The sequence below is a fragment of the Accipiter gentilis genome, chromosome 2, assembly GCF_929443795.1.
Source record: "Accipiter gentilis chromosome 2, bAccGen1.1, whole genome shotgun sequence".
Lineage (NCBI taxonomy): Eukaryota > Metazoa > Chordata > Aves > Accipitriformes > Accipitridae > Astur > Astur gentilis.
Genome location: NC_064881.1, coordinates 16,780,078 through 16,803,005, shown reverse-complemented (window position 1 = coordinate 16,803,005; position 22,928 = coordinate 16,780,078). Strand labels below are relative to the sequence as shown.

At 42.8% G+C, this 22,928-nt stretch overlaps 1 protein-coding gene across 3 annotated transcripts in view; it reads right to left on the bottom strand.

The window, feature by feature from the left end:
• Positions 1-1,131: 1,131 nt before the first annotated feature.
• TRIM55 (tripartite motif containing 55) overlaps positions 1,132-22,928 on the bottom strand; it is a 37,900-nt gene continuing 16,103 nt past the window's right edge. Inside the window, exons 8-11 of one of the 3 annotated variants that reach the window (XM_049822935.1) lie at positions 20,517-20,737; positions 18,288-18,575; positions 6,355-6,476; positions 1,132-1,252 (exon numbers count right to left, since the gene is read on the bottom strand). In XM_049822935.1, the coding sequence (XP_049678892.1) occupies positions 1,132-1,252; positions 6,355-6,476; positions 18,288-18,575; positions 20,517-20,737 (752 nt within the window). The remainder of the gene's footprint in view (positions 1,253-6,354; positions 6,477-18,287; positions 18,576-20,516; positions 20,738-22,928) is intronic. The other 2 variants (XM_049822944.1, XM_049822954.1) reach the window with 2 other exon arrangements.

Sequence of the window (22,928 nt, the reverse complement as noted above, 5' to 3'; positions counted from 1 at the left end):
GCACCTGGTCCCCGATGGCACCGAGCACTCCCGGCAACCTGCCAATCTCTCTTCAACACTACGGAGTGCTGACACCCTGTCCCCAGTGGCAAAACTTGCAGAGCGTCACCTTCAGTACAACTTGTAGAGCTTCTTTTAAGACACAAATCTGATTTCATTAGATGGCTCAACATCTGACATGCACACGGATCAGGACATTCTGCATTCACCTTTTCTACAGCGCACCACGGGGCCTTCAAATTAAACCCTCACCGCATTCTGGTTTCATGCAAGAACATGCCCCTTTTCTTACACACACAGATGACTGAGAAGACGTAGACACAGATTCCGGCTGGACAGACGTGGGCAGCATTCTAGTGTCTGCCCCACACACTCAGATCTGTGTCCTGCACCCATGCACGGAGGCTTGGCCAGTGCTTTTGGCGTGTGCACCTTCCTCATCCCTGCCGCTGGGCACCTTCCCTACAAATAACCTGTTTATGTGAGCGTCATCTGTTGTGGCTTAGCAGGAAGGGCAAGTGCGAAAGAAGAAATGGCAGCTTCCCCCTGCCCTCCCGTGTTCAGCCTCTGCAGCCGGAGAAGCACTGGAACTTGGGGGGGGCTACAAGTGACTGCAGGGAGGTGCTTAGGCACAACCCTGACTTGGGGGTGCCAAGGGTGCAGTAGCGTCACTGAAGTCACCAGCACTGACGAGCAGGGACGCAGCAGGGTACTGAGGAGAAACGATGTTTTGGCAAAGGATGCTACTAGCGAATATCATACTAGCATTTTAGCTAACAACATTGGTGAAGCATTTACACCTACACGGGGATGTGCCAAAAAGTGAGTAACAAAACACGAGCAGTGCTCAGCCTACAGCTGTAGTGATGCTATTTTCCCCTTGGAAACAAGAAATTACTGGAAAACACTCTGACTACAATACAGTATAGTAATTTGTCCCCATGCTCCCACCCCTCTCAGGACTGTCATTTCAAGGGCTGGGTACGATGTGGAGGTCAACTGAGTTCCTGGGAACGAAACCTGTTCGGATGTCCCTTTTCCAGGCCAGTTTCTTTGTTGACTGCAGCCAGGCTGCCTGCACTCGCGGTCCCTCCGAGGAGAAGCACACCAGAAGCCAGCTGGAGTGAGTCATCATTCATTCAGTGAGTTCAACCAGGAGAAGGAGAAGATATGACGAGCCGGCTCGTCACCCCTCTCATTGCTCACGGGAGTTTCCTCCACTCGTCCTTGAGGGGATGGTTCAGAACCAGTCTGTAAAGGAAGGAAAGGTTGACAAATGGAAGAGGCAAAGATGAATTGCATTAAAATCCTTAAGATTTCACAACACGCAGAAAAACAGAATGAAGGGGGAAAGAGGGGAAAAGGCAGGGAGCATGAAAATTTGGGGAGGCCAGCCAGACTTCTAACGCCAGAGAAGTCAGAGGGACTTTTGCCACGGACAATGGCAGAGGAAGGATTACGCCGGGTGAGCGTGTCGCGCCTGTGCAAAAGGCTTAGTCCTAATTTGGACCTCTGGAATATTATTGCGCTGAAGGTGATAACTGCCTGTTTAGAAGGGATCCTGAGCCAGCTTGGCTTGTGTAGCTGGGCCTCCAGATTGATGTGGACCAAAGCCAAAAGTTATTGTCAGTGCATTGCCACTCAAAATGATACTTGTTCTGCTGTCATGAAATCTGCCTTGGATGTGTTTTGGTTTTTTTTTTGTTAAAGTCTTTTAATATTTATTTCACTTCAATTTCACTCAGCCCAAGAACAGGAGTTAAATAATACAAAGATATAAGCTTCTGCTTATATCCCAGGCCCAATTCTGCTTTTGTTTGCACAGGTATCCTACGCTTACAGTAAAAAAAAGGAATCTGGACATGATATGCTGTAGCTGCTAATCACAGGAGTTATTACTATTTTTAAAATTAGCTGAATATTTAACAGACCAGTATAATATGCAGAAATATTTCACTAGTTCCAGTGTTTTCAGATCCCTTTGGCAGAGAATGAAGACTGGCTTTGTGATAGTATCAGAAATCCTATTTAAGATAAAATGTATAAAAACGGGTGATTTGGTAGCTAAGGGATGCCTTGTGTCTTCATCATTAAACCCAAAATTTAACTTGCAATAATACAGAAATTTTTCCCCTCTGTATTCCTAGATATGCATATACATTATTATACATTCTTAAAATTAAAATAGCCATACAGCCAGCCTTCTCTGTGCAGGGTTTCACCTTACTTTGGGAACTTCAGCATGATCTCAGGAAAACTATTTGATGTCATGATACTACTTGATAGAGGGAAAATGCCAGAGTAGTGTCCTCTGAATTTTAACATGACTCAATCATTTATAATATTGTCCTAAAATGGAAAGTTACCAAAGCAGTGATGCTAACAGGCATATCCAGGAAGAAACAATGAAGCAGGGATGCTTGTGAGGAACTGAAGCATGGGATGGATTATTTTCCTAAGCATTTTTGTAAGTGCTTAATGTTAAAGTGGACCACAGGAATTAGTAAGAACTAGTGGTATGTTAAGTATATTTTAGCTACTGGGCTTCCTTCCAGTTACTACCTATTTAAGTGTCAGGACACCAACAAACAAGACAGCATGGAGGTATGAAAAAAAGTAGCTCCCTATTTCTTTATTTACATCTAATTAGAAATCATAGCTTGTTTTTTTTTTCAGACTCAGATCCTCAGTTGCTCTAGACTGGAATAGCCCCACTTGTTCCAGTGAAATACTGTCTAAGAATCTGCTTTAAGATTTGAAATGTGGGCTAATCTTTGACTTATATTCATATTTTCAAAGCACAGCACTCACTGCTACTCACTGCAAAATACAGGGCTCAGAAAGGATTTTTATGGACAAGGATCTTGCAGAAGAATATAGTTTTTGCTTGCTAAGTTTATCACATACTTTAATGAGAGCAGAAGCCTGGTGAAAAATCTGAGAGAAACAGCTGCCCACTTGAATACAAAAGTCCATTTTCAGGAATGCTGGTGAGGATTGTCTCCCAAGCTTCTGCAAAAGTATTGTAAAGAATTGGGACCACGGGGCCAGATCTTCAGCTGAAAAGGCAGGTACCTAATTGAGTCCCGATTATAGAAGATCTGCCTCTCAGCCCTGGAAAGTGCTGAATGCAAACCTTTCAACGGGATTACAAAAGTCAGGTATCAGCAGTAAATACATGGCTAGACTTTCTGAGTCGTAAGGGATTCTGTGCTCTCTTGATCTCGGTAGATGCAGGAGCGTAGGTGGTTTATTAGTCCTCTGTGATGTTGAAAATTTTGCCTTTTATTTTTGGAAGGACAGCTGGAGTGCCTGGACTAGCTAAGAGTCATTTTGAAATTGGTTGTGCAATTTTGTGCACTGAGCCCTCAGTAGTGTGTGTAAGCAGGCATGGGACAGCCCTTCTCACTTCTCACCTTGCAAAGGAATAGGAGTGGCAAGAGGTTTAAAAAATAATTTCCTGAGTTTTTATTCTTTTTTTTACTTAAAAACACACTGGTACCTTGTCATTTCTCTTCCTGTGCAAGATGGGCTTCCTTTAGCACCTCCACTTGCTATTCCAACCAGCCACTATCCAGAAATACACATTAAACTAAGGTTAACTTTGAAACAAAGAACTATCTGTGGGCTTGAAGTTAAGCAGCTTGTTTCATAGGATTTGGACCTAACATGGTGGAAGAAAAAACCCCACAATGTAATGACTTAGACTGGCAAGGTGACTGCACTACCTTGTTAACCAACACTGCTGGTACTGCATTTCAAACAAAACAATCGTTGTCTGCATCACTGCCAAAACTGTATTTCATAATGTGTTAACTCCTTCATATTCTGCTGTGATGACATCTTCTTGTGTCAGCAAAACAATGTTGGAGCTCCAACATATTCCCACTGGGTTTGGCTGGATGAAGCATTTACTCCCTGCACCTCGCTGGGCTCAGCAGGCTGCCAGTCTGCAATACCTCAATGTGCCTTTCCAAGAGCAATCATTTGCCATCACACCCAGCTGGGAGTGAAGCAAGCACAAAACTGACAATAGAGCCGTTCCTTGGCTTTTAGACTTGTGTTTTCACACCTGTGACACTTTAGTATTTGTGCTCTGAGTCATACAATGACTGAGGTATGCTATCCTCATGGGAGGCAAGAGACCATCAAAAGGTGCCAGGAGCAACTCTGTCCACATTATTAAGTCCACTCCCCCCTTCCAATGGCAGGCCACACAACTCAGAGTTATACAGTGTGCTGGGATTGTCTGAGACAAAGATTTCAGCTGTAGACTTTTACAGAAAACAACTTTTTTTGAACCAGGAGGTGATTCTGAAAGGTAGAAAGCAGAAGCAGGTCTCCTCAGTGTCAATGGGATTTGAGCATCCGACCCCTCTGTAGGTCCTTCCAAACTCATCCCGAATCACCTTGGTCTCCTTGTTACCACAGACCTACTCTGCTGCCAGAGAAAAGCTTTCTGCTGAGCACGTCACAGCCCTTGCCACATGCCCTTCAGAGGGTTCAGATTCAACGCTTCATTGTGTCTGTCCATTGCTATTAGGTAACTGTTGTCAAGCTTCTACCTGAGCTTTATCTTAGTCTTGGAGATCTCATGGGTAGGGCTTGTTTTTCACATTACCTAGAATAACAAGTCCCAACCCTTGATTTGGGTCCCTAACAGTAATAAGGAATAACTAAAGTGTTTACCTCAGATTACATTAATCACATTAGGCCAATGCTGAGAGAGTGCTGAATACTTACACCTTGATTTATATTTTCCCCTGTGGTGTCGAGTGACATCAGATGATGCTTTCAATAAGCACCAGGCATTTTCACCAGGCCAGCTCATGAAGTGGGGAGGGAAGCACACCCCGCATGACTGATGATTGGATTTGTTTTTCCCATAAGCAAAGTCCAGGCTGGAGTTTACATGTCAATTCTTTGGAGGTGCTGAGCAACCACAACTCCCACTGAGCAGCCATTCAGCACTCCTCAGCATATGGCACACTAGAATTTGCATGAATAAACAGTATAAGGATCTCAGATTTTAACCTGATGAGTTGTATCAAAGTTGCAGGTATTCAGCATCTTTTAGCATTTGCTTCCTTAAGCAGAACACTACCTAAATCTGTGTAAGGTTCTTGTCAAGGGTGTGGAGGGGAGGAAAAGAGTGAGTGGGATGGCTTTGTCATAAAGTTTTCATTTATTAGGGCCTAGCAGTTATCCTCTGTGTGCTGGGGAAAAATAGGCAGTCTAGGCCTTCTAGATACTTGAAACACAGTGAAGTCTACATGTTGTTTTCTGCTTTACCAACATTAATCTCCATAGCCTTTAGGTACAAAAACCGGGATCCATATTACCAAACTTGAGTCATCCAGGAACAAGATATCCGCTCAAGCAAACCATATTAATTCCCTCTAATGGGAGTGATGAGAGAAAGGCACAACCAGAGGGTGATTTGTCCTATCCTAAAAGAAGTGTCTACAGGGTGGATTGCCCTCTGGAGGTACCTGTTTCTTTCTACTGACTCTAGAGACACTCTTGGTGACCAGGTTAGACTAGATCTGGCTATTAAGTAATTACACAAGAAAGATTCCAGTCGTATACTTCAGGATATCAGAAAACTGCTTGATAGGAATCGAGAACTTTGACTGCTCTATTACTTTTACAAGATCAGTAACTGCTAAATTTAGGAAGTGGGGAGGAAAGGTGAAGGGTCTTCATAGTCTTCTTTACTTTGGTTTTTGTTTTGGCAATTTTTTGCTTATTTTTGGTGACTTCTGATAAGGTAGGATCTGGAGAAACCATTGTTATGATGTCCCTCTCAGAGGTTGTATCACACCAGCTTGCAAGGAGATGTGTGAAATAAAAGAAGTGACGGTTGAAATGGTTGTTTCCTCCAGGGCTGTAGATCACCCGGCAGTATATTTTATCTGGATTGAGCATAACTAAACAATCACAATCTTCTGTAATTAATCAGAAAACAAAAATGGTTGCTAGTTTTATGCTGGCTACAGGAGAATAGATTATGCCTTTGTTGGCAAAGCAAAAATGGCCGCCTCACATTTTTTAAACAAATATGCTTCTATCTAGTGAATTTGTAGTAGCTGAACGCTTTGTGTCACCTGCGTATGTTACTTCTGACCTATTGCTGAATTCTCCAAAACTATATTTACTATCTGGTGGAGTCGTGGTCTCTGTTTTGGCTGAATTAATGAGAAAGGTCTAGATTTACAGTGAAGTAAGTGAGTGAGAAAAGAATGCATATGACTTACAAGAAGCCAGTATGCCCTAGGATAGGGGGTTATTTCTTACAACTGTGCAGATGGATGGGATGATTGGTTACAGATAGCCCTCTTGTGCAGCTATATGAATATTTTCTGGAGCAACAATGTTAACCAAAGCAGGTCCTGCCCCTTGGCTCCCCATCCACCTCTTCCCATTTTGCCTCCACGGTTCACTGTCCATTTGCATTGCTGCAGCTGTTTGCAGGGCTGTGCTAAGAATGAGAATGTCACTGGAATGATGTCAATTTTTTTGTTGTTTACTGAGGTGAAGGAAGGTATTTTTAAACCTGGACCATTTGAATGACTTGATTCCAACACAGCCCAACAAGCAGCTGCCTCAGCACAAATGAATGCCGTGTGAGTGGTGGCATCTGGGTAGGAATAAGAAGCAGGGCCATTTGGCAAGAAACTCCTAAATCACCTTTGCTGCCAGAGGAAAAAAATGGATCTACACCCTTAGAGGCATGTGAACTACCCAATACCTTCACTGTCTCCTCTTGACCCAGCAGGAGAGCAAGCGTGTGAATTTGTTAGAAAATGTGGGTCTTGGAGAGAGAAGCAGTGAAAAGCTTCTTGCTTCTACCGTTTCTGTAGCCCCAGAATATGAGTGAGAAATTAATGTTAATTCCCATATTTTAGCTGGCTTGTTTAGAAACAATCTCCAGTGTTGATAAGAACAGAAATAATTTAAAAATGCTAGCGGGTCTCAAAGCAAGCACAGAATCTGTAGGCTATGTTTGTCTGCCTCAAATGTCAAGTGTTAACACTTCTGGTGCTCAACACTTCCAGGCAGTGGAAACAAAGGGAGCACAACAGGTTATTTTTAAATAGTTTAAACTTTAGTTCAAGCATTTTGTTTTCATATTTTTATGCAGTCTAGCTCCTTCAGCATAACACCTGGCAGCTGTCACATATATCACAACAATATTGTTTCAAGCTAAGATGCTGCTTATTTTGTATGGATCTTTTCTTTTTTTTATTAGTGGGAACCAACAGAATACTCTCCAAAATAATTGCTATGATTACCTGCCACAGAAATACATATGGTAGCAGAGAAAATAATATGCACAGGCAAGCTCCATCAGTCACAGTACTAGATATGTCACTCTCTTAATAGTGGTCAGTAATGAATTTTAAAAGTCCATTGGGAGGAAATGCCTTTCTTCAATAGATTTTAATTATTTTACAATTAACATTATGCGGATAATGTCTAATGCAATGTCTCTTACATAATGACCTTAAAGAGGCCAAATATATTTCAGAGGTAAATAGCGTGGCTAGCTTATTTTGGTATAGGATCCACACATCTCCCATAGGATATGGAGGTCCATACACTTCAAACAGTGGTGGAAACAGTTTTAGGGAATGGCAGCTTTCTTCTAACTGTTACTTGTCAAAAAGGAAATAAAATTCCCTTATTTATGTCACCTATCTTTTTCATGACTCAAACAAAAAAGCCAGAAATAACATACTTGTGTAATATTTCACCCATTGCTGCACCTCACTGGCATTACTTTTTGTGGAGAGTGATTAGCTACAGATTTGCATATAACCTGGTCCTGCCACTGTCCAGGAAAATGAGGGAAACCCCAGAGGAGAGCCTTACAAACACGTGAATGTTAAGGCTGCATGACCAGAACAGTCTTTCCTGGATCTATCCATACATCATGCTTTGTTCCTCTCAGAGTGAAGTTTTTGAGGACCTCCTGATCAATCAGCCATCTATCATTTCTGCTCCCTTCCAGCCCTGCTGGAGAACTGTTTAGCAAAGGAAGGATCATCTTGAGAGGCTGTAGGAGTAGGTGGTATGCGCTGGTCACCAGTGCCAGAAACCTATTCACGGCTACCAGTTCTCCCCTCTTCCTCCTACTGCTGTTTCATCAGACAAGTAGATATTACTTCAGCTCAACAAGTTAAATGTGAAGTAAAGACCTTCCAAGAACTTCTCTGTGGCAGTAACCCATCTAATCCATGTGAGAGAAAATTCGCTATTAGCTTTCAGGGAGAAGTTGCAAACCTAGTAATGGTTTAACATCATGTCTGTCTCTGTCAGGTGGCCTTTCCTTTGAGTAACATGGACTGTTGTAAATTAAAGCTTTTTCTTCCTCTGCAAATGGTATTTTTGTGAATCCAATGAATGAGACAGACTGCCAGTTCAGACTGTCTCACCCTGGAGCTCCATTCATGGGAGCAGATAAGGGAGCCAGCATAGCTGCAAGGTGTGTAGACACACACTATGCTTTGGAGTTAGAGCACTGCTCATATGGTGAGTGACAGACTGACTTGGGCTGTTGTAAATATGCGAGGGGTGGTATATGTGAGCTATGGACACAACACAACTTCTCTCAGAGACAAAACCACACTGATGGAGATGCAGGAGGACAAGCTGGAACATCAGCTAGAGCAACCAGCTGCCATTCTTTAAAGCCACCACGCAATGGAAAAAGAAAGTCTTGGCCACAGTTAAAACATTTTTTCCCTCATCACCTGTTGCTGCTGACCCTTTTCCTTCGTGTGCTTGTTTTGACATGTCTTCAGTTGCCTGTATCTCCTCCTTACTACCACCACAGCAAATGAAGCTGGTAGCCAAGAAATGACTCTACTCCAACAATACATTGCTCAGTGAGCAGCACCGTGACTTCCCAGACAGATGTCTGTTGTATCACATCTCACATTGTAATCTCTGCTTGCCTAGTAGCAATGCTGTCTTGCTTGCACAGTACTCGGCCAACCGATGTGCAAGATATTAAACCAAGCTTCCTTCTGCCCATCTCACACTGTTCCCAGGTGAAGTCCAAGGAAGCTGTGATAAATGCTGCGCTTAAAGCCTTGGATTCAATCATAGTTATTGGTCAGGTTATTACAGAGTATAGAGCACAGACCACAGGCCACTGTCACCAGAGACAAACTTGGAACTGACCTGCATCTGGGCAGGCACCACTTCCATTTTTTAAAAAAAGGAATCTATTTATTTTATAAAATTAATTTATTAAATTATGCATAAATATAAAAGTGAATGTGTTTAAAAGAAATATCTGATGCCAGATGTTGAAAAGGCTCACCAGCACTGCTGGGGGAAACAACAGCTACCTTTCCTCAGTAAGGCATTTTGTAACAGAGCAAGGCATACAGCAAGTGTTTCACTGTGAAAAAAAGCCACTTCTGTGTGCAGAAGTGCTGAGCTAGGAGTGCTTTAAGAGACTGGGTCTGTATTTTGATCACCACTTTTGGTGGTTGAGATAGACTCAGGCAGGCTTTATAGGGTGCTCTCTAAATTAAAAAGAGCAATGTGAAACTCAGATTACTTATTCTCCAGGACTGTGAGATCCTCATTCTCTGCTTAGTCAAAGGCATGACACCTATGATGGACATCTGTAGCATGGTTTGAACATTGTGGCACCTACCTATTTCCATTGGCCAGTGGCCTGGGATAACGAGTTTTCTGAATTAGTCACTGGTGTCTTAACGGCCTGAAGATGTCAGGTAAAGATGTCAAGAATATATATAATCTGAAAAGGGATCTAAGACTGAATGCACACTTTTTGATATGTCCCCCTCCTTTTTTTTCCATTTCATTTTGGCTGTACGTGCAGCCCCCATAACCTTTATCTCCATTTCAGATACCACGTAGGTGGGCACCAAATCCTGCAGGGTGCTGTGGTCCAGCCCCTCTCCTGCTCACAAGTCAGGAAAGCCTGGAAGTTACATGATACAATATCCAAACACAAGGACTCAGGCCCAGATACTAATTACCGCCAGTGGTCGCTAGGCTGGTATTTAAATATTGATCCATCTCTAATGGTTACAGGACTACAAGCACTGCTTTCCATAGATAAGCGTATGGCTACACTGAAAGCCTGAACTGTCTCAAGGCAGTAGGATGACAACTAACCAAATAATTCACAAACAGATGGCTTGTGTTGTTGTGACATAAATCTACCATAATGTGATGCAAAACAGCAACAGTTCATCCATGATTAAGAAATATTTTTTGTTTACACTCTCTTGTCTTTTCCAAATGCCTTAACAATGACCTGAATGAGCAATGCTTGGAGGAGGTTGAGTGGAGGTAGAATTCGGTATTTAAATGAGCTAGTTGCAGAAATGCAATGTCTAGGTAAGCCTGGCTTTGTATTAATTTGAACAGGAGAAATAATTTTGTCCATGCTGTCATTGTGGAGGTTCTTTTGCTAGTAATGGACTGAAAAAAATGAAATATACATAAATCAGATGGTATCTATGACTCACCAGACAAATCACAGAGCAGACTATTTGAGGTAAGACTTCAGGTAAAGTATTTGCCTCTCATATTAATTATGAGAAACTGTTGTCTGGAAGCTGGTCTTAATGCATTGCCCTCACGACTCATCACTGCTGCCTCTGAATCACCCAGATAGTTCTCAGAAGCAAGGGAGAGAGAGGTGTTAAAAGAGGAACAATCAAGGCTTTCCAGATTTTCTCTGCATGTATTTGCTAAGCTGAGGAAAAAAAAAAAATCTCACCTGAAGCACAAAGTCAAGACGCAAAATGGAAATTTACAGGCAGAATTTGCCACCAACTGAACATCAGCCTGCATGGCCTCAGACCCTGCCGCCATAACCGAGTCCTAACTCACTAAATCAAATTACAGAGAAGCAAAGGCAGAACTTTTTGACCATTTACTGAGTTTCTTGCATCTAGCATTTGTCCTGTATTTCAGCTCCAGGCTGAACATTTTTTTTTTCCAGGTGAAATTTAGGAGATGTTTAGGAAGAAGCTTCAGACAGAATTTAATTTGGGCTTGTATACTAGCTGATTCATGGGTCTCCTACAAAACTACTCGGAGGATAGATGACCCATTTTTCATTCAGTCAAACCCTGCAGATTTTTTAATGGTGCAGAAATAAACCCATGCAGTTTTCCACCTAAGAAAAGATACAGTACAAGCATATCAAGACCTGGATGGTAAATATCAAGTTGACTTCTGCTCTCCGTGTTCCCAGATCCTTCATTAGCACTAAACACAGTTGTTGCAGGGAGCAGAGAGCTTTCGGAGCAGCAGCTGGCTTCCTGGGAGAGAGCTGCCTGGGCTGCGCCTGCTGCTGACACTAACAAACTTCTTGTCCTGCTCTAGGGGCAAACTGTGGGAAGGCTGTGTTGGGTGGGCCATAGGGGAGGGAGACCCTCACTTAGCATTGTTCCTCCAAGATCCAGCCTTGGAAGACTGCCTTCTCTCGAGCAAGTAATCCCATCTTTTCAAGCAGTTGGCTTGAAGGGGAGACTTAGCTTCCTTACCTGAGCAGATTGGCAAGACTGAGTTTCCAATTTAGAGAAGAGAAAGGAAATATTTATTTGTGTACCACTGCCATACATACGTTAGTGTACCACGCTCATACAATCATTCCAGAGCAGTGCTGCTCTAAAATGTGGGACCGTACCTTTTATAGAGTGGTAGAAAAGCAGAGGTACATGGGCAATGAGCACAGCATGATCTCTCTCTGGCTTATTTTGGCTTTGAATGATCTTATTTTTTCTGTGTTGTCTGCATATTGATGTGACAACCAATTGGCTAAAACTTAGCAAAGTACTGACCTCTCTGACATGTGATTTAAAGCTGTGTCATGGAAAAATATTGGAAGGATCACCAGCTGAAATTGAAGTATTCAGCAGCAGGGCAAAGAGAACTACAGTACATGAATACAGAGAGGACTGTCCCTATGGTAATTCTGGCAGATGGCATAAGGTTGCTAGCAAGTAATAGAAAATTTTAAAACTAATGAAACAAGATTAACATAGGCCACTCCATTAGTATTTCTCCTCCCAAACAGCTCAGTCCTGATTATATTTTATATCCTTACGGAATTAAAGCACTGTACTTACTGGCAGCAAAGGGAAATTAGATCAGAATACTGTTTGTGGATGATTAACTTGCATTTCCTTTCCAACTAAGTATATGCGCTTGAGTCCTTCGGAGCCACAGACAGCCACTTCTCTGACAGGGAGTTTGAGCAACAGAATATAGGGTCCAGTACTTCATCTTAGGTGAAATAAACTGGATAACCAGAGACCCAGGTGAATACAAGACTTTCATAAACTCTCAGAAATTTATATGGTGTCACTGCATGAGAGATGTTGCCTACAAAAATCTGATTCGGGAAAAAACTGAACAAACTTTTCCTTATGCATCCATTGCCCTCTGTATTTTAACCAGACTGAAATAATTTGAGCAGATATAAGGTATTTTGGGATCTGCCTTCTTCCAGTGACAACACAAGTAAGTTTTGTTGTAAAATACCTGTGACTGCTGATTTTTGGGATTCCTCTATTAAAAAACAAGGGGTAGAGTGGTTCCGCATGTGAAGACATTTTTAAGGACTACACATTCCTGGAAAGTGGTTTTACTGTTCTTGATGTGCATGGCTTTCTCTAGCTATCAGGGGTCCGCACAAGGGAATTGAAGGGCAGAACTCAGGGCCAGCTTTTCACGTTTGGTTGCTTAAAGCTGGGGAGCAAGAGGGGCTTACATACCTGGCTTGTTAGCTGTGAGTATTGAGCATTTGCACTGTTAGAAGTGATAGATGTTCAGCACTCCTGCAAACTAATCTAACTACTAAAGATGACTCAATGCACATTTAGAAGTCAGATTTCCAAGAGCCTGAAGGACCATATGCCCCTTCAGGTGTGCCAGTCCAACAGTTAGGTGCTATGAGCATTTACAAAACGCACACATCATTCTTCATATGCCTAAAGCTCCGCACCTGTATGCCATTGGTAGCATCCTTCAGGTGTAAAGACCACAAAACCACATGCCTGAGTCCTGGAATGCCAAACAGGTGAATGAGTTTCTGAAGTCTAATGCACAAAATACATATTCTTCTTCCTAGCTTGTTTTTGGCCTGTCTTCTGAGACCGAACACAAGAAGACAACTTAAGACTCGGTGAAGGCTTGCTTCACCTCCTTATGTAACCCATTACACAGACCGCCTCTAAGCTCTCTAAGTTTTTGGTTTAGACTCTAAGGCCTGTTTCTCCCATGCACTGGAAAGGGCTGCTTGTTAATGTCTATGTCACCCTCCACGAACACGTTACTCCACATGGTGGCAAGGCAGCTCATTGAAACTATTCCCGCTCCCTGTGTTTTAATCATTCGCTGCAAGTTGTCATCCACAGAGGCTCAGGTTCACTTCAAAAGACCCTCCCAACTTTAGACACCGAGCAGAGGCATCTGGGTTAAGAGCGATGTCACCTTATACTCCGCAGGCAGATGTGAAGAGGTGCCAAGAGTGAATGAGCAGCAGCTGGTGAACTGTCTCTCTTACTGGAGATGCCTCCGGTCCTCCGTCAGACACAGAAGCAGCCTGTGGTGACTATACTTCTGACTTAGACACTCCCTGAAGCGGGATGCATCTCTCTAGTGTGGAGTTTCCTATTTTGTTCATGCTGAATCATCTCCTGCCATCCCTTCTTAGACCAAGCAATCTGTACACCTGTGGGCTGCACCTCCTGTTGCCGTATCCCTGCTGATACACCCTCCTGCACTCCGGAGGAAATTTCTTGATGCATCAATACAATTCCTTAGAGTGAAGTGGCCCTTAAATAAAGTAAATTTGGGGGATTAGTAGGTGGAACTGACCTCTTTTTGCTGCTGAAAACCAAGGAAATCCCTATCAGTGCATTCTATCAAAATAGCCTGAAAATAAATTTTATGCTGCTTTTATGATGACAATTATGCAGATTTATATTATTATTATAAATCATTATTACAGTTATTTCAAGTAATTTTGTTATTTGGCTTTCAGGGACTTACCACACAAAAAGAAACAAGGGCAGTGACCTCATATCTCACATGAAAGATAAAGACACATAAACTGTCTAAACAGCCACCTCACTACACATGAAGAAGAAAATAATATTTATGCAAATAGAGTCTGAGACCAAAATGCCTTTCTCCCTCACCTCCTTTCTGTTTCATGATTAAATAAATCATAAAGCTGTCAGTAGAGACCACATAGAAGGATGTCTCAAATGGTAGAAATGAGAGCTTTCTTCATTTGTCTATTTTTAATTTCAAAAGGTATTTGGAACTAAAAAAGGAAGAGAGGGGAAAAAAGAGCATAATGCTATTCGCATGCCTGATTTCCCAGAAGTGCAAACAAGCTCTATGTCCTCTTGTAATAATACAACAAATTTTCAAAACCAAACACAAATAAATGAAAATTAAACTATTATCCATAAATTTAATTGAGATTCACATTGTCCGATGCTCTTCAAATTCAAATTACCACCAAATAGTGCATCTTTTTGCATAACTTAGACAGCTAAAGCACAGGTGATAGCTTCTCCCCTCTCCCTTTTTTTATGGAGAGATATACTTTAGTCATAGTGCTGGAATTTTTGCACATAAAAGCTGAATAATAATTCACCTTTTTCATAGATGCACCATATCATGCTGTATAGTGCTTAGAGTGCAGTACAGAAAGTTAGCAGGGAAAACCAAGCATTTTTGTCTTGAAGAACAAACTGAAATTAAATTCTTCTGCCATTAGAGCAAATACCCAAAGGTAACTACAGTTGGTTTGTGTCAGAGGTCTTTGGTCTTCAGTAAATAAGATTAAATGCCCCTGTGGTAACACAGAATTCTCGGCAGATCAGCCATATCACTTTGGAGATTCAATATACACATATATCTTACCTAAGAGGGGTGTGAATTTGGAGCTGGAAGAACTAAATCACCAACAGTGTCTACCAAAAAGGAGCTACTCCAGAAGAGATGTTATGGAATAGTTAAGGTTTAATTTACAGTATTTGCATTCCAGACAACTTCACCGGGTAGTGAAGTTCTTAGTTCTTGATCTTGTAGATATTTTAGCTCTTAATTAGTGTCACCTAAGGAAAAAAAGCCTTTGCCTACAGAAAAACATTTTTTAAGCAAGGATATTTAAAAGTGCATACAGAGCCTTGGGTGTCTAAAGGGTTGGGATCCCTCCAGCCGCATTTCAGGGCCATGTTTGGTACTCCATGCTCACTGGGAATGTGGCAGAGATGGTTTTGGATGCCTTTGGTGGGAAAAGGACCTGAAAAGGAGTCTCCCACATGTGGGGTGTGCTGTGTGGGCCGGGGTGTGAGGGGACTCTCTCCACTCTCTCCATGGGGACCACCAGGGAGCAGGGCTTGAGCCACCTCCCCAGGGAGCACCGGTGAGTTCCTCACAGTGGGAATCCCAACAGCAGGATTATTCAGTGGATTTTTTTCTTCTTGATATTTACCCCTCTGATGGCAACCATTACTCTCCAGATCTTCCTCCCCCATTTGTTGGACTGAACAAGCTCGGGGCTCTTCATGTCTCGTTCTCCATCCTGCTAGTCACCTGAACAGCAACTAAAATATAAGCCCATCTATCTGAGGGAGTACATGTCTCTCTTCATTTTGAAACAGGGAGATGCAATGTTTAACCATGCAGGAGTAAGCTGAAGGGCGGCGTTTCAAAGGTGCGAGGAAGAAATGTTTTAGGCAGCTTGTATTGTGAACTAGCATGATGTTTTTGCATGGGAAGAAAGGGAAAAAATCCTTTAAAACCATGTAGGAACATCACCAGAGACACTATTTTAACTGTTAGTTAATGGTAAAACAAAATATTTCCTACCCATGAAAGTACAAATCATGTATTGAATCAGATTCCAAAGATGATGTAGTATGACAAGAAATGCCAAAAGTGATATGCAGAATGCTAACTCCTGTGAGAAAATAAGAAGAGTGCTTCACCAATGTTGTCATGACATGAACTAGTCATTATCACCACGTTCAGTGAAAAAGCTCTGTTTCCACAGCACTTTTCCATGATAGCCTTTAATTGGAGGGAGTAAAAACAGTGGTGTGAGGAACATCAGCCGAGGTTTTAAAAAAACCACAAATACGGCATTTCAGAGTGGGTTGTGTAAAAATCACATGCAGGAAAGAAACCAGAGTTGAACTTCACATACTTAAAAATGATCACTGCCACATGACAGAGGCCATTTTGCTCATCACATAGCCACATTTCAGCTCAGATCTGCAAATCTGACCATGGCATCATCTCGCGGCATCACCCTTCCTAGCTTGGTCACTCTGCTTTTTCTGTTCTTCAGCACACTCTGCACCTTTCTGCTTCCCAAGCTTTCTTATTCCTTCCTCTGTCTCCAGCCCAGGGGCAACCCCATCCTCAGCTGTGTCCCCTGCTCCTTCCTCCCCCCATCCCCAGAAGCACATGCTACTGTTCTAAACATCCTCCTCCCAAAATGTCAGTGTCACTCGTGATCTGGGAAAATATCGAAACTCAGCACCCCCAAATTCACATGCCAACAGGAATTGACATCTTTCCCACATGCCTGTTTTTATTCCCAATACCCGATGATGAAGAGAGCTGGGTACCAGGTTGCTGCTTTGGTGTGACTGAAAACCACTGCCACTGTTTTTTCAGACAGTTGGCCACATCAAACCTTAATTTTGCTCCTTTGCTTGCTACTGGTAAATTAGGACACAGGGAAGCCGACCACAGTCAGGCAAGCTCCCAGGGAATTTACCCAGTAAAGATTTTACCTCCCTATGGTGAGGTTTGGCTGCCCAGTCATTAGTGGAAGCAATACAAAAAACCAGCAGCAATTAATTTCACTGTGAATTTACCTGCTTTTGCCAGCTCATTTGGAATATACTTAAGAAGACAAGGTCACAGCAGATTTGGTAATTTTAAAATACTCTTTGTTTTTTATTCCACTCAAATATTCTCAAATCAAACCGTGACTTGAAATTTGGGGGTCAAATGTTGCTTTTGTTAAGACTGAAGTCATCGAAAATCCTTCCACCACCAAATTCAAGTGTCACTGACTAAAGCCTCCAGCTTTTATCATATCTGTATGAACTCCTTCTCCTAACTTTTTGCCTGTCATGTGATGGTTTATCATGGTACAGCTGCTTATGTATGTTAAATGGTCGACTCCCAATTTAAAGGAAACAGTATGAAATACTACCCACTTGGGCTTTTTCACACACACACACACACACACACACACAAATATTCTCTCGCTGCACACATACAGGTAATTGCTTTTTTAAAACATATGGCTTAAGCCTATAAATCAGGCTGGTTTAATTTAGAGAGTGCTGCTCATGGGCTGGTAGCCAGGCACTAGAGCAGGAGTATGCAAATCCTTCACACGCAGCTCCCTCAGCTCTGTTCCTTGGATCTTTGACCCATGTGGAGTTTGTACACTATGCAGAAGAAGGAATATTCAAATTCAGGTTATACCAACTCTAAAATTGTAATCTTAAGGCAAACCCCCTCCTGTACCCACACATCAGTCTCTGTTATCCCATTATGCTGCTGGTAGTCTAACCCAGAACCAGAATATATTATCTTCATGCTCTCCTTTAATCAAGTCCCAAGAATCCTTGGAGGAAACTCTCTGCAACAGATCTGAACCCAGGAAATCACTCTGCTTACTGAGAGGCAATCAAACACACAAGAAGGCTCCGGGTATATGCATAGCTTCGTGTTCACGTGGGGAAGCCGTACGCTCCAGGTGCAGCCACAGAGCTGCAGAAGGCAAAGCCAAGCCATAGCTCCTCAGTCAGCGGTGGTGGGATGACATGTGACGTACACAGGCTTTCAACAGGTGATGAGAATAATGTCATGCACAGGATTTATCTGCTACTAATGCATGCAAATATCTGATGCGCAGAGACATTGCCAGCCTCTCCAACAGCTCCTGAGTGTGTGCGTGAGCAATTTGGATAACAGCTCACACAAGCGAGGTGCACTGGCTGTTAAGCACAAGCAGCCATCGGCATGCTACTCTGAAGCTGAAAATTCAGCCTGTCACATACTGAAACCATTTGTAAATCCAGTGGATTTGCTGAAATGACAGCTTATGCCGTTTCCATATTTCTGAAATTATTCTTATTCTTTAGCATGCAGAGGAAAATTAAGTCACATTTTCCTTAACAATTGCCGTTCCCGCCTTGCTGCGTGTCACAGCCCTCTGGAGTGACTTCGGTAGCACTGACCTTGGATGTCGCTGCAGTGGTATTACTTTCCTTACCACTCCCCGGCGGACTCTCCTCGATCGCTGCCACTGCCGGGGCTTCTGCCTTCTTTGCACTTGTTTCCAGAGAAACAGGAGGCCCTACTTTCCCCAACCCACTCACCGGGGTTGAGCTCAGACTGCTTGATTGCCGAGACTGAGCCTTATACCAGCTAGGGTAAAACAAGGGATCGATGGTTTCTGCTGTGGCCGGCACTTGAGTGTCAGACTCTGGGGTCTGTTGAGAACCACTTGGTGTCACAACATCATCCTTAATCAGGACAGATAAAGAGAAGAACAAGCAGAGTGCACCACGTTACCTTCCTGCCATAGCCACGTCGCTCTGCATGCCACGTTTCTTATAGCTCGCTGCAAGGAATAGATTTGTCCTAATATATGGTCTGAAAGAATTACAATCAAAACGCGAAGCCAAAGCAACTATCATTCGAATAGCACAAATATGGGGAAGAAAATAAGTTACTAAAAAAATAGAGTAGGGGAGATACTCAAAAATATACTCAAATACATTACTTTAATACTCAAAAAATAGAAAAGAATTATCTGGGAAGGGGATGCTGACTGAGATGGGAGTGAGCAAATGGTTCCTTAATTCAGATAAACACCCAATTCAATCCTAAAAATATAAGAAATTGTGCATAAGAGCCTCGTGAACTGGTACCAGCGATGAACGACAGGTGTAGGTACCTTCGAATGGCTTGTTGCATTTTGGGTTAAGAACAACAGGTTTGCCGATGAGTCTGTTGATATGAGCAGTCAGAATAAGGGGAATACAAAGACATTGGCGAGAAACATTTTCCCACCAGCCTTGCTGTCAATGCTATAAGCACAGTTGCTCTGCCAGGAACAGGAGGAGCTGGCTGAACTGCACCTCTCTACCTGCATCAAGGTCTCGGGGCTCACCCACACAGCACCTGCTATCACCACAGCATTTCTGCTCTGCCTTTCTTACACGAGAAGGCAAAAGCTGAAATACAGGGATCCCACACACTGTAACACCCACACGCCATGTCTGACTCCATGTCTGACCATCTCCTAATGGCATTTTACAATTGCTACAGCAGCATGCCGTACCTTTCCCATTTTAGCCTTAGAAGTGAGGGACTTCATGTTAGTGGGCAGAATTGCTTATGTCTAGTTCTTGTTTGCATAAAAACCTACATCAGTTAGGCAACATAAGTTTAGTTAAGTCGGTGTAAATCCTCAAAAGACAAACTTTGGTTAAATTAATAAAGCCTGATTTAAGAGCATCTTCACAAAACTGGTGCAAACTCACATATCTTTCTAAATCAAAGCAAGAATGAATCTATAGTGTTTATTTTCCTTTTTTTTTTATGTTGGGAGCTTGCTACAATCAAAGATTCTTTATGTGCTCTCTTGTTTTCACACTGGCCTCCTCCAATATCTTCACAGCAGCCTTTACCCGCTCAGCAACTTCACTGGGTAAATTGCATAAGAGGAGAATTTGCTAAATTAATTGAATGTGAGACCAGCTAAAGTAGCACATAAAGCATTTTTTTTCATGTAGGTCTTTTAGAATATGCGGCAATTATGGTCTCATTCTAATCACATTCCTTAAGAAAAAGTGCTGGCCTAAATTATTCACAACCTGAATCTTTTTGCTCCTAGCTAGGTTGCAAGGAGCAGTTTCCTCTCCTGTTTGGTGTATGACATCCCTGTTTCCACCTAGACAATATCCCTAGGATGACCAGGGCACAAGGAAGCAAACAGCATTCACAGAAAATAGATTAGAAGTATGATCTAAAAATCGGTGGTGGAAAGCTCACTAAATCCAGAGGGAACAACAAATTCTCTTAGTATAAATATTTTAACAACCGTTTCATTTATAATAGTTAGTCTGAGTTAAATCACAGCAAGCATAACATCCATTGTAATGCGTTTAACTCCCAAACAAAATCTCTTATTTGTCTTATGTATCTCATATATATCTCAATTTATCTAGCAGCGTAATTTTTTGCCTATCAAGCAATATATATTGCAGGTCGAGAGCACAGTGTACAGTTGCATATATGCGTACAAGGACAATAAACAATTTTGCTCTCCAGAGCATGGACTCCCTTAGCCACAACGCTCCTGATGTACAGTGCCTACAGGCCACAGGGGAGTGTTTTCTTGCTCTGCTGGGGTGCAGTCAGAATAGCTGGCAGGGCAGTGGGACATCGGGGGCACTCACCTGACCAGCCGGGGCAGCGGGCAGTGGCACTGGAGCGGGTTCAGCTGGGGGCTCTCCCGCTGCGCTCTGTGGTTCAGGGTCCTGCTGAGGCGGCTGTGATGCTCTCTCAGCCCCTTCCTCCTCCACCTCTTCCTCCTCCTCCTCTCCTGATGACTCCGTGTGGACTTCATCCAAATCTTCACCATCCACTGTCTCCTCCTCTTCCTCTTCTCCCTCCTCCTCTGATAGGACATGAGTAAAAGGACAGGGCTGAGCACCACATGAAGATAGCTACAGTCTTTATGTAATTAAAAAGCCATTTACAATTGCATGGCAAAGCTACTGATAATCTGCTGCCTGGCAGCAGACACAGGCTGGGGAGAGGGCATGGGGAAAGAGCCTGCTCTCACTAGCCTGGACTAGGCACTGCCATGGAGCTGCCAGCAGGCGCTTCGCAGCAGGGAGGACACAGAACACACATGCTTGTTAAAATCTTAAACTGGCCCTTTCCATGGGAAGGAGGACAGAAAATCCTGCCAATGCAGTCATCCTCATGAGTGACGTGCAGCACAGCCCTGCATTTTTAGGGGAGACAACACCTGGTCTGGCACAATCTGCCCGGAAGACAGTCAGTCCCTCTTGCAATTTTAGGTATATGTTTTTTTTAAACACCATTGAAGCCATCATAATAAATCTTTACCAGGTCAGTGCTTTGCAATACACGACTGGAGGTTTGGGATACCAACCTCCCTAAAACCAGACCGTCAAACTTGGTCAAACCGTTGCTTTTGCGTCATCTGACACATCCTGTTGTCAGCATTTGTGGCTTGGCTCGTTTCCAGAGGGAGCCCTCCAACAATGCATTTTCCTTTGCATAATGACGCTATTCATCCTCACAAATGTCAGATGCTGTTCAGAGCCATCCTAGCACTTCAGAGAAATAAATTTAGATGGATGCATTAACTCAACTTCCAAACTGGCTGCACATTTTGCACAGGTTATCGTTCTGCCTGAGTATGTAGAAGGAATGTAGATCTGCAAAGTAAGTAATGCCCTCATAACAGAGAAATGTTTCTGCAGGCAAATACGCTCCTATAAGCAGAGTGCCGAATCTCTGGTTCCACGTCCCCTGGGTGCAGAGAACACCTCACTGCCTGTAGTAGCAGTGTCAAATGTAGGACTGAGGTCCTGATTGCCAAAGCCCTTGCTAATGCCTTGTCCCCAAGAGGTGGGTGTCACATTCCCCACCAGATGGTGGTGGTGGTGGGGGGTGCCCAGAGCAGGAGGTCACAGTCTTGGCAGATGCGCGTGTGTGGCAGGGATGTGGCAGCTGGGGCTGATCACAGGGACGAACCGGGCATGAGGCTGTGACTAGGGATTGTCCCTCCCACGACAAATCCCTGAAAGTTCACGGCCCTGCAAGATGGCACCTGCTCCTCTGCTGCTGCCTGGTGCCACAGCTGCTCTCCTGCTACATGAACCCCTGGGCCAAGTACAAGTACAGCTAGTCCACGGATCCCAACCTACAGACCAAGATCTGCACAGCAGGCATGCAGGGTCCGTCGCAGGGAGCAGCCACGCACTCTGAAGTTAGTATAAGTCGTGGCAGGGGAGTAAGCGATGGGTGGCATCTGCATGAGACTTAACTGGGCTGAGAAAGGTAAATGTAAATGTACCAGCAGAATCCAGTGCTAGCAACAAAATTGGAGATATCCAGATGACTATTACTGCTGCCTTTTAATAGGAGACATCTGCTTATTTGAAACATTTATCTCCATTAACTTCTTGTGGCTTACTCTGCAAGGTAAAGCATAGGTGAGCCTAGATTTCAGGCTACTTTGGTAAATGTAGAGTTACAACTTTGCATTATAATATAGACATATTAAGCATGTTTAGTAATGATGTCATGACAACTGACATGACACAAGATGTCAAATGCATGAAAGATGATGACAATTTTTGCTTCCCTCTATAACTCTGTGATCTTGAATTTCAATTATATTTTTGATTATTATAAAAAAGTTTTTAAAAAGTATCTTTCATAAGTACATTGTTTAGTAATAAACATTCTACTTCTTTAATGACTTTCTAGAGCAGACAGGCCATAAAATAAAGACATCTTTTAGGGAAAAAAAGGACTTTACAGAATGACATAAAAGCTTAATTTTGTGGTCCCTTCTCATGAGGAGTCAGTAAAGATCATGGGCTTAGGAAAGTGTTGAGGCCACATAAAAGCTAAGATTAATGGTTTCAACAGGTTATGTGATTTTTTTGACTGCGATGGATTTTTGCTTTTGCTTATAATTGGTACAAAATGGTCTAGTTACACTTTGGGATGGAGAGAAATATCTGATTCAAGTTCTGAGTATTTTCCTACTCAGTATCATCATGTAAATCACACACAGCTGCAATTTAAGAAAGTAACTTAGGTAA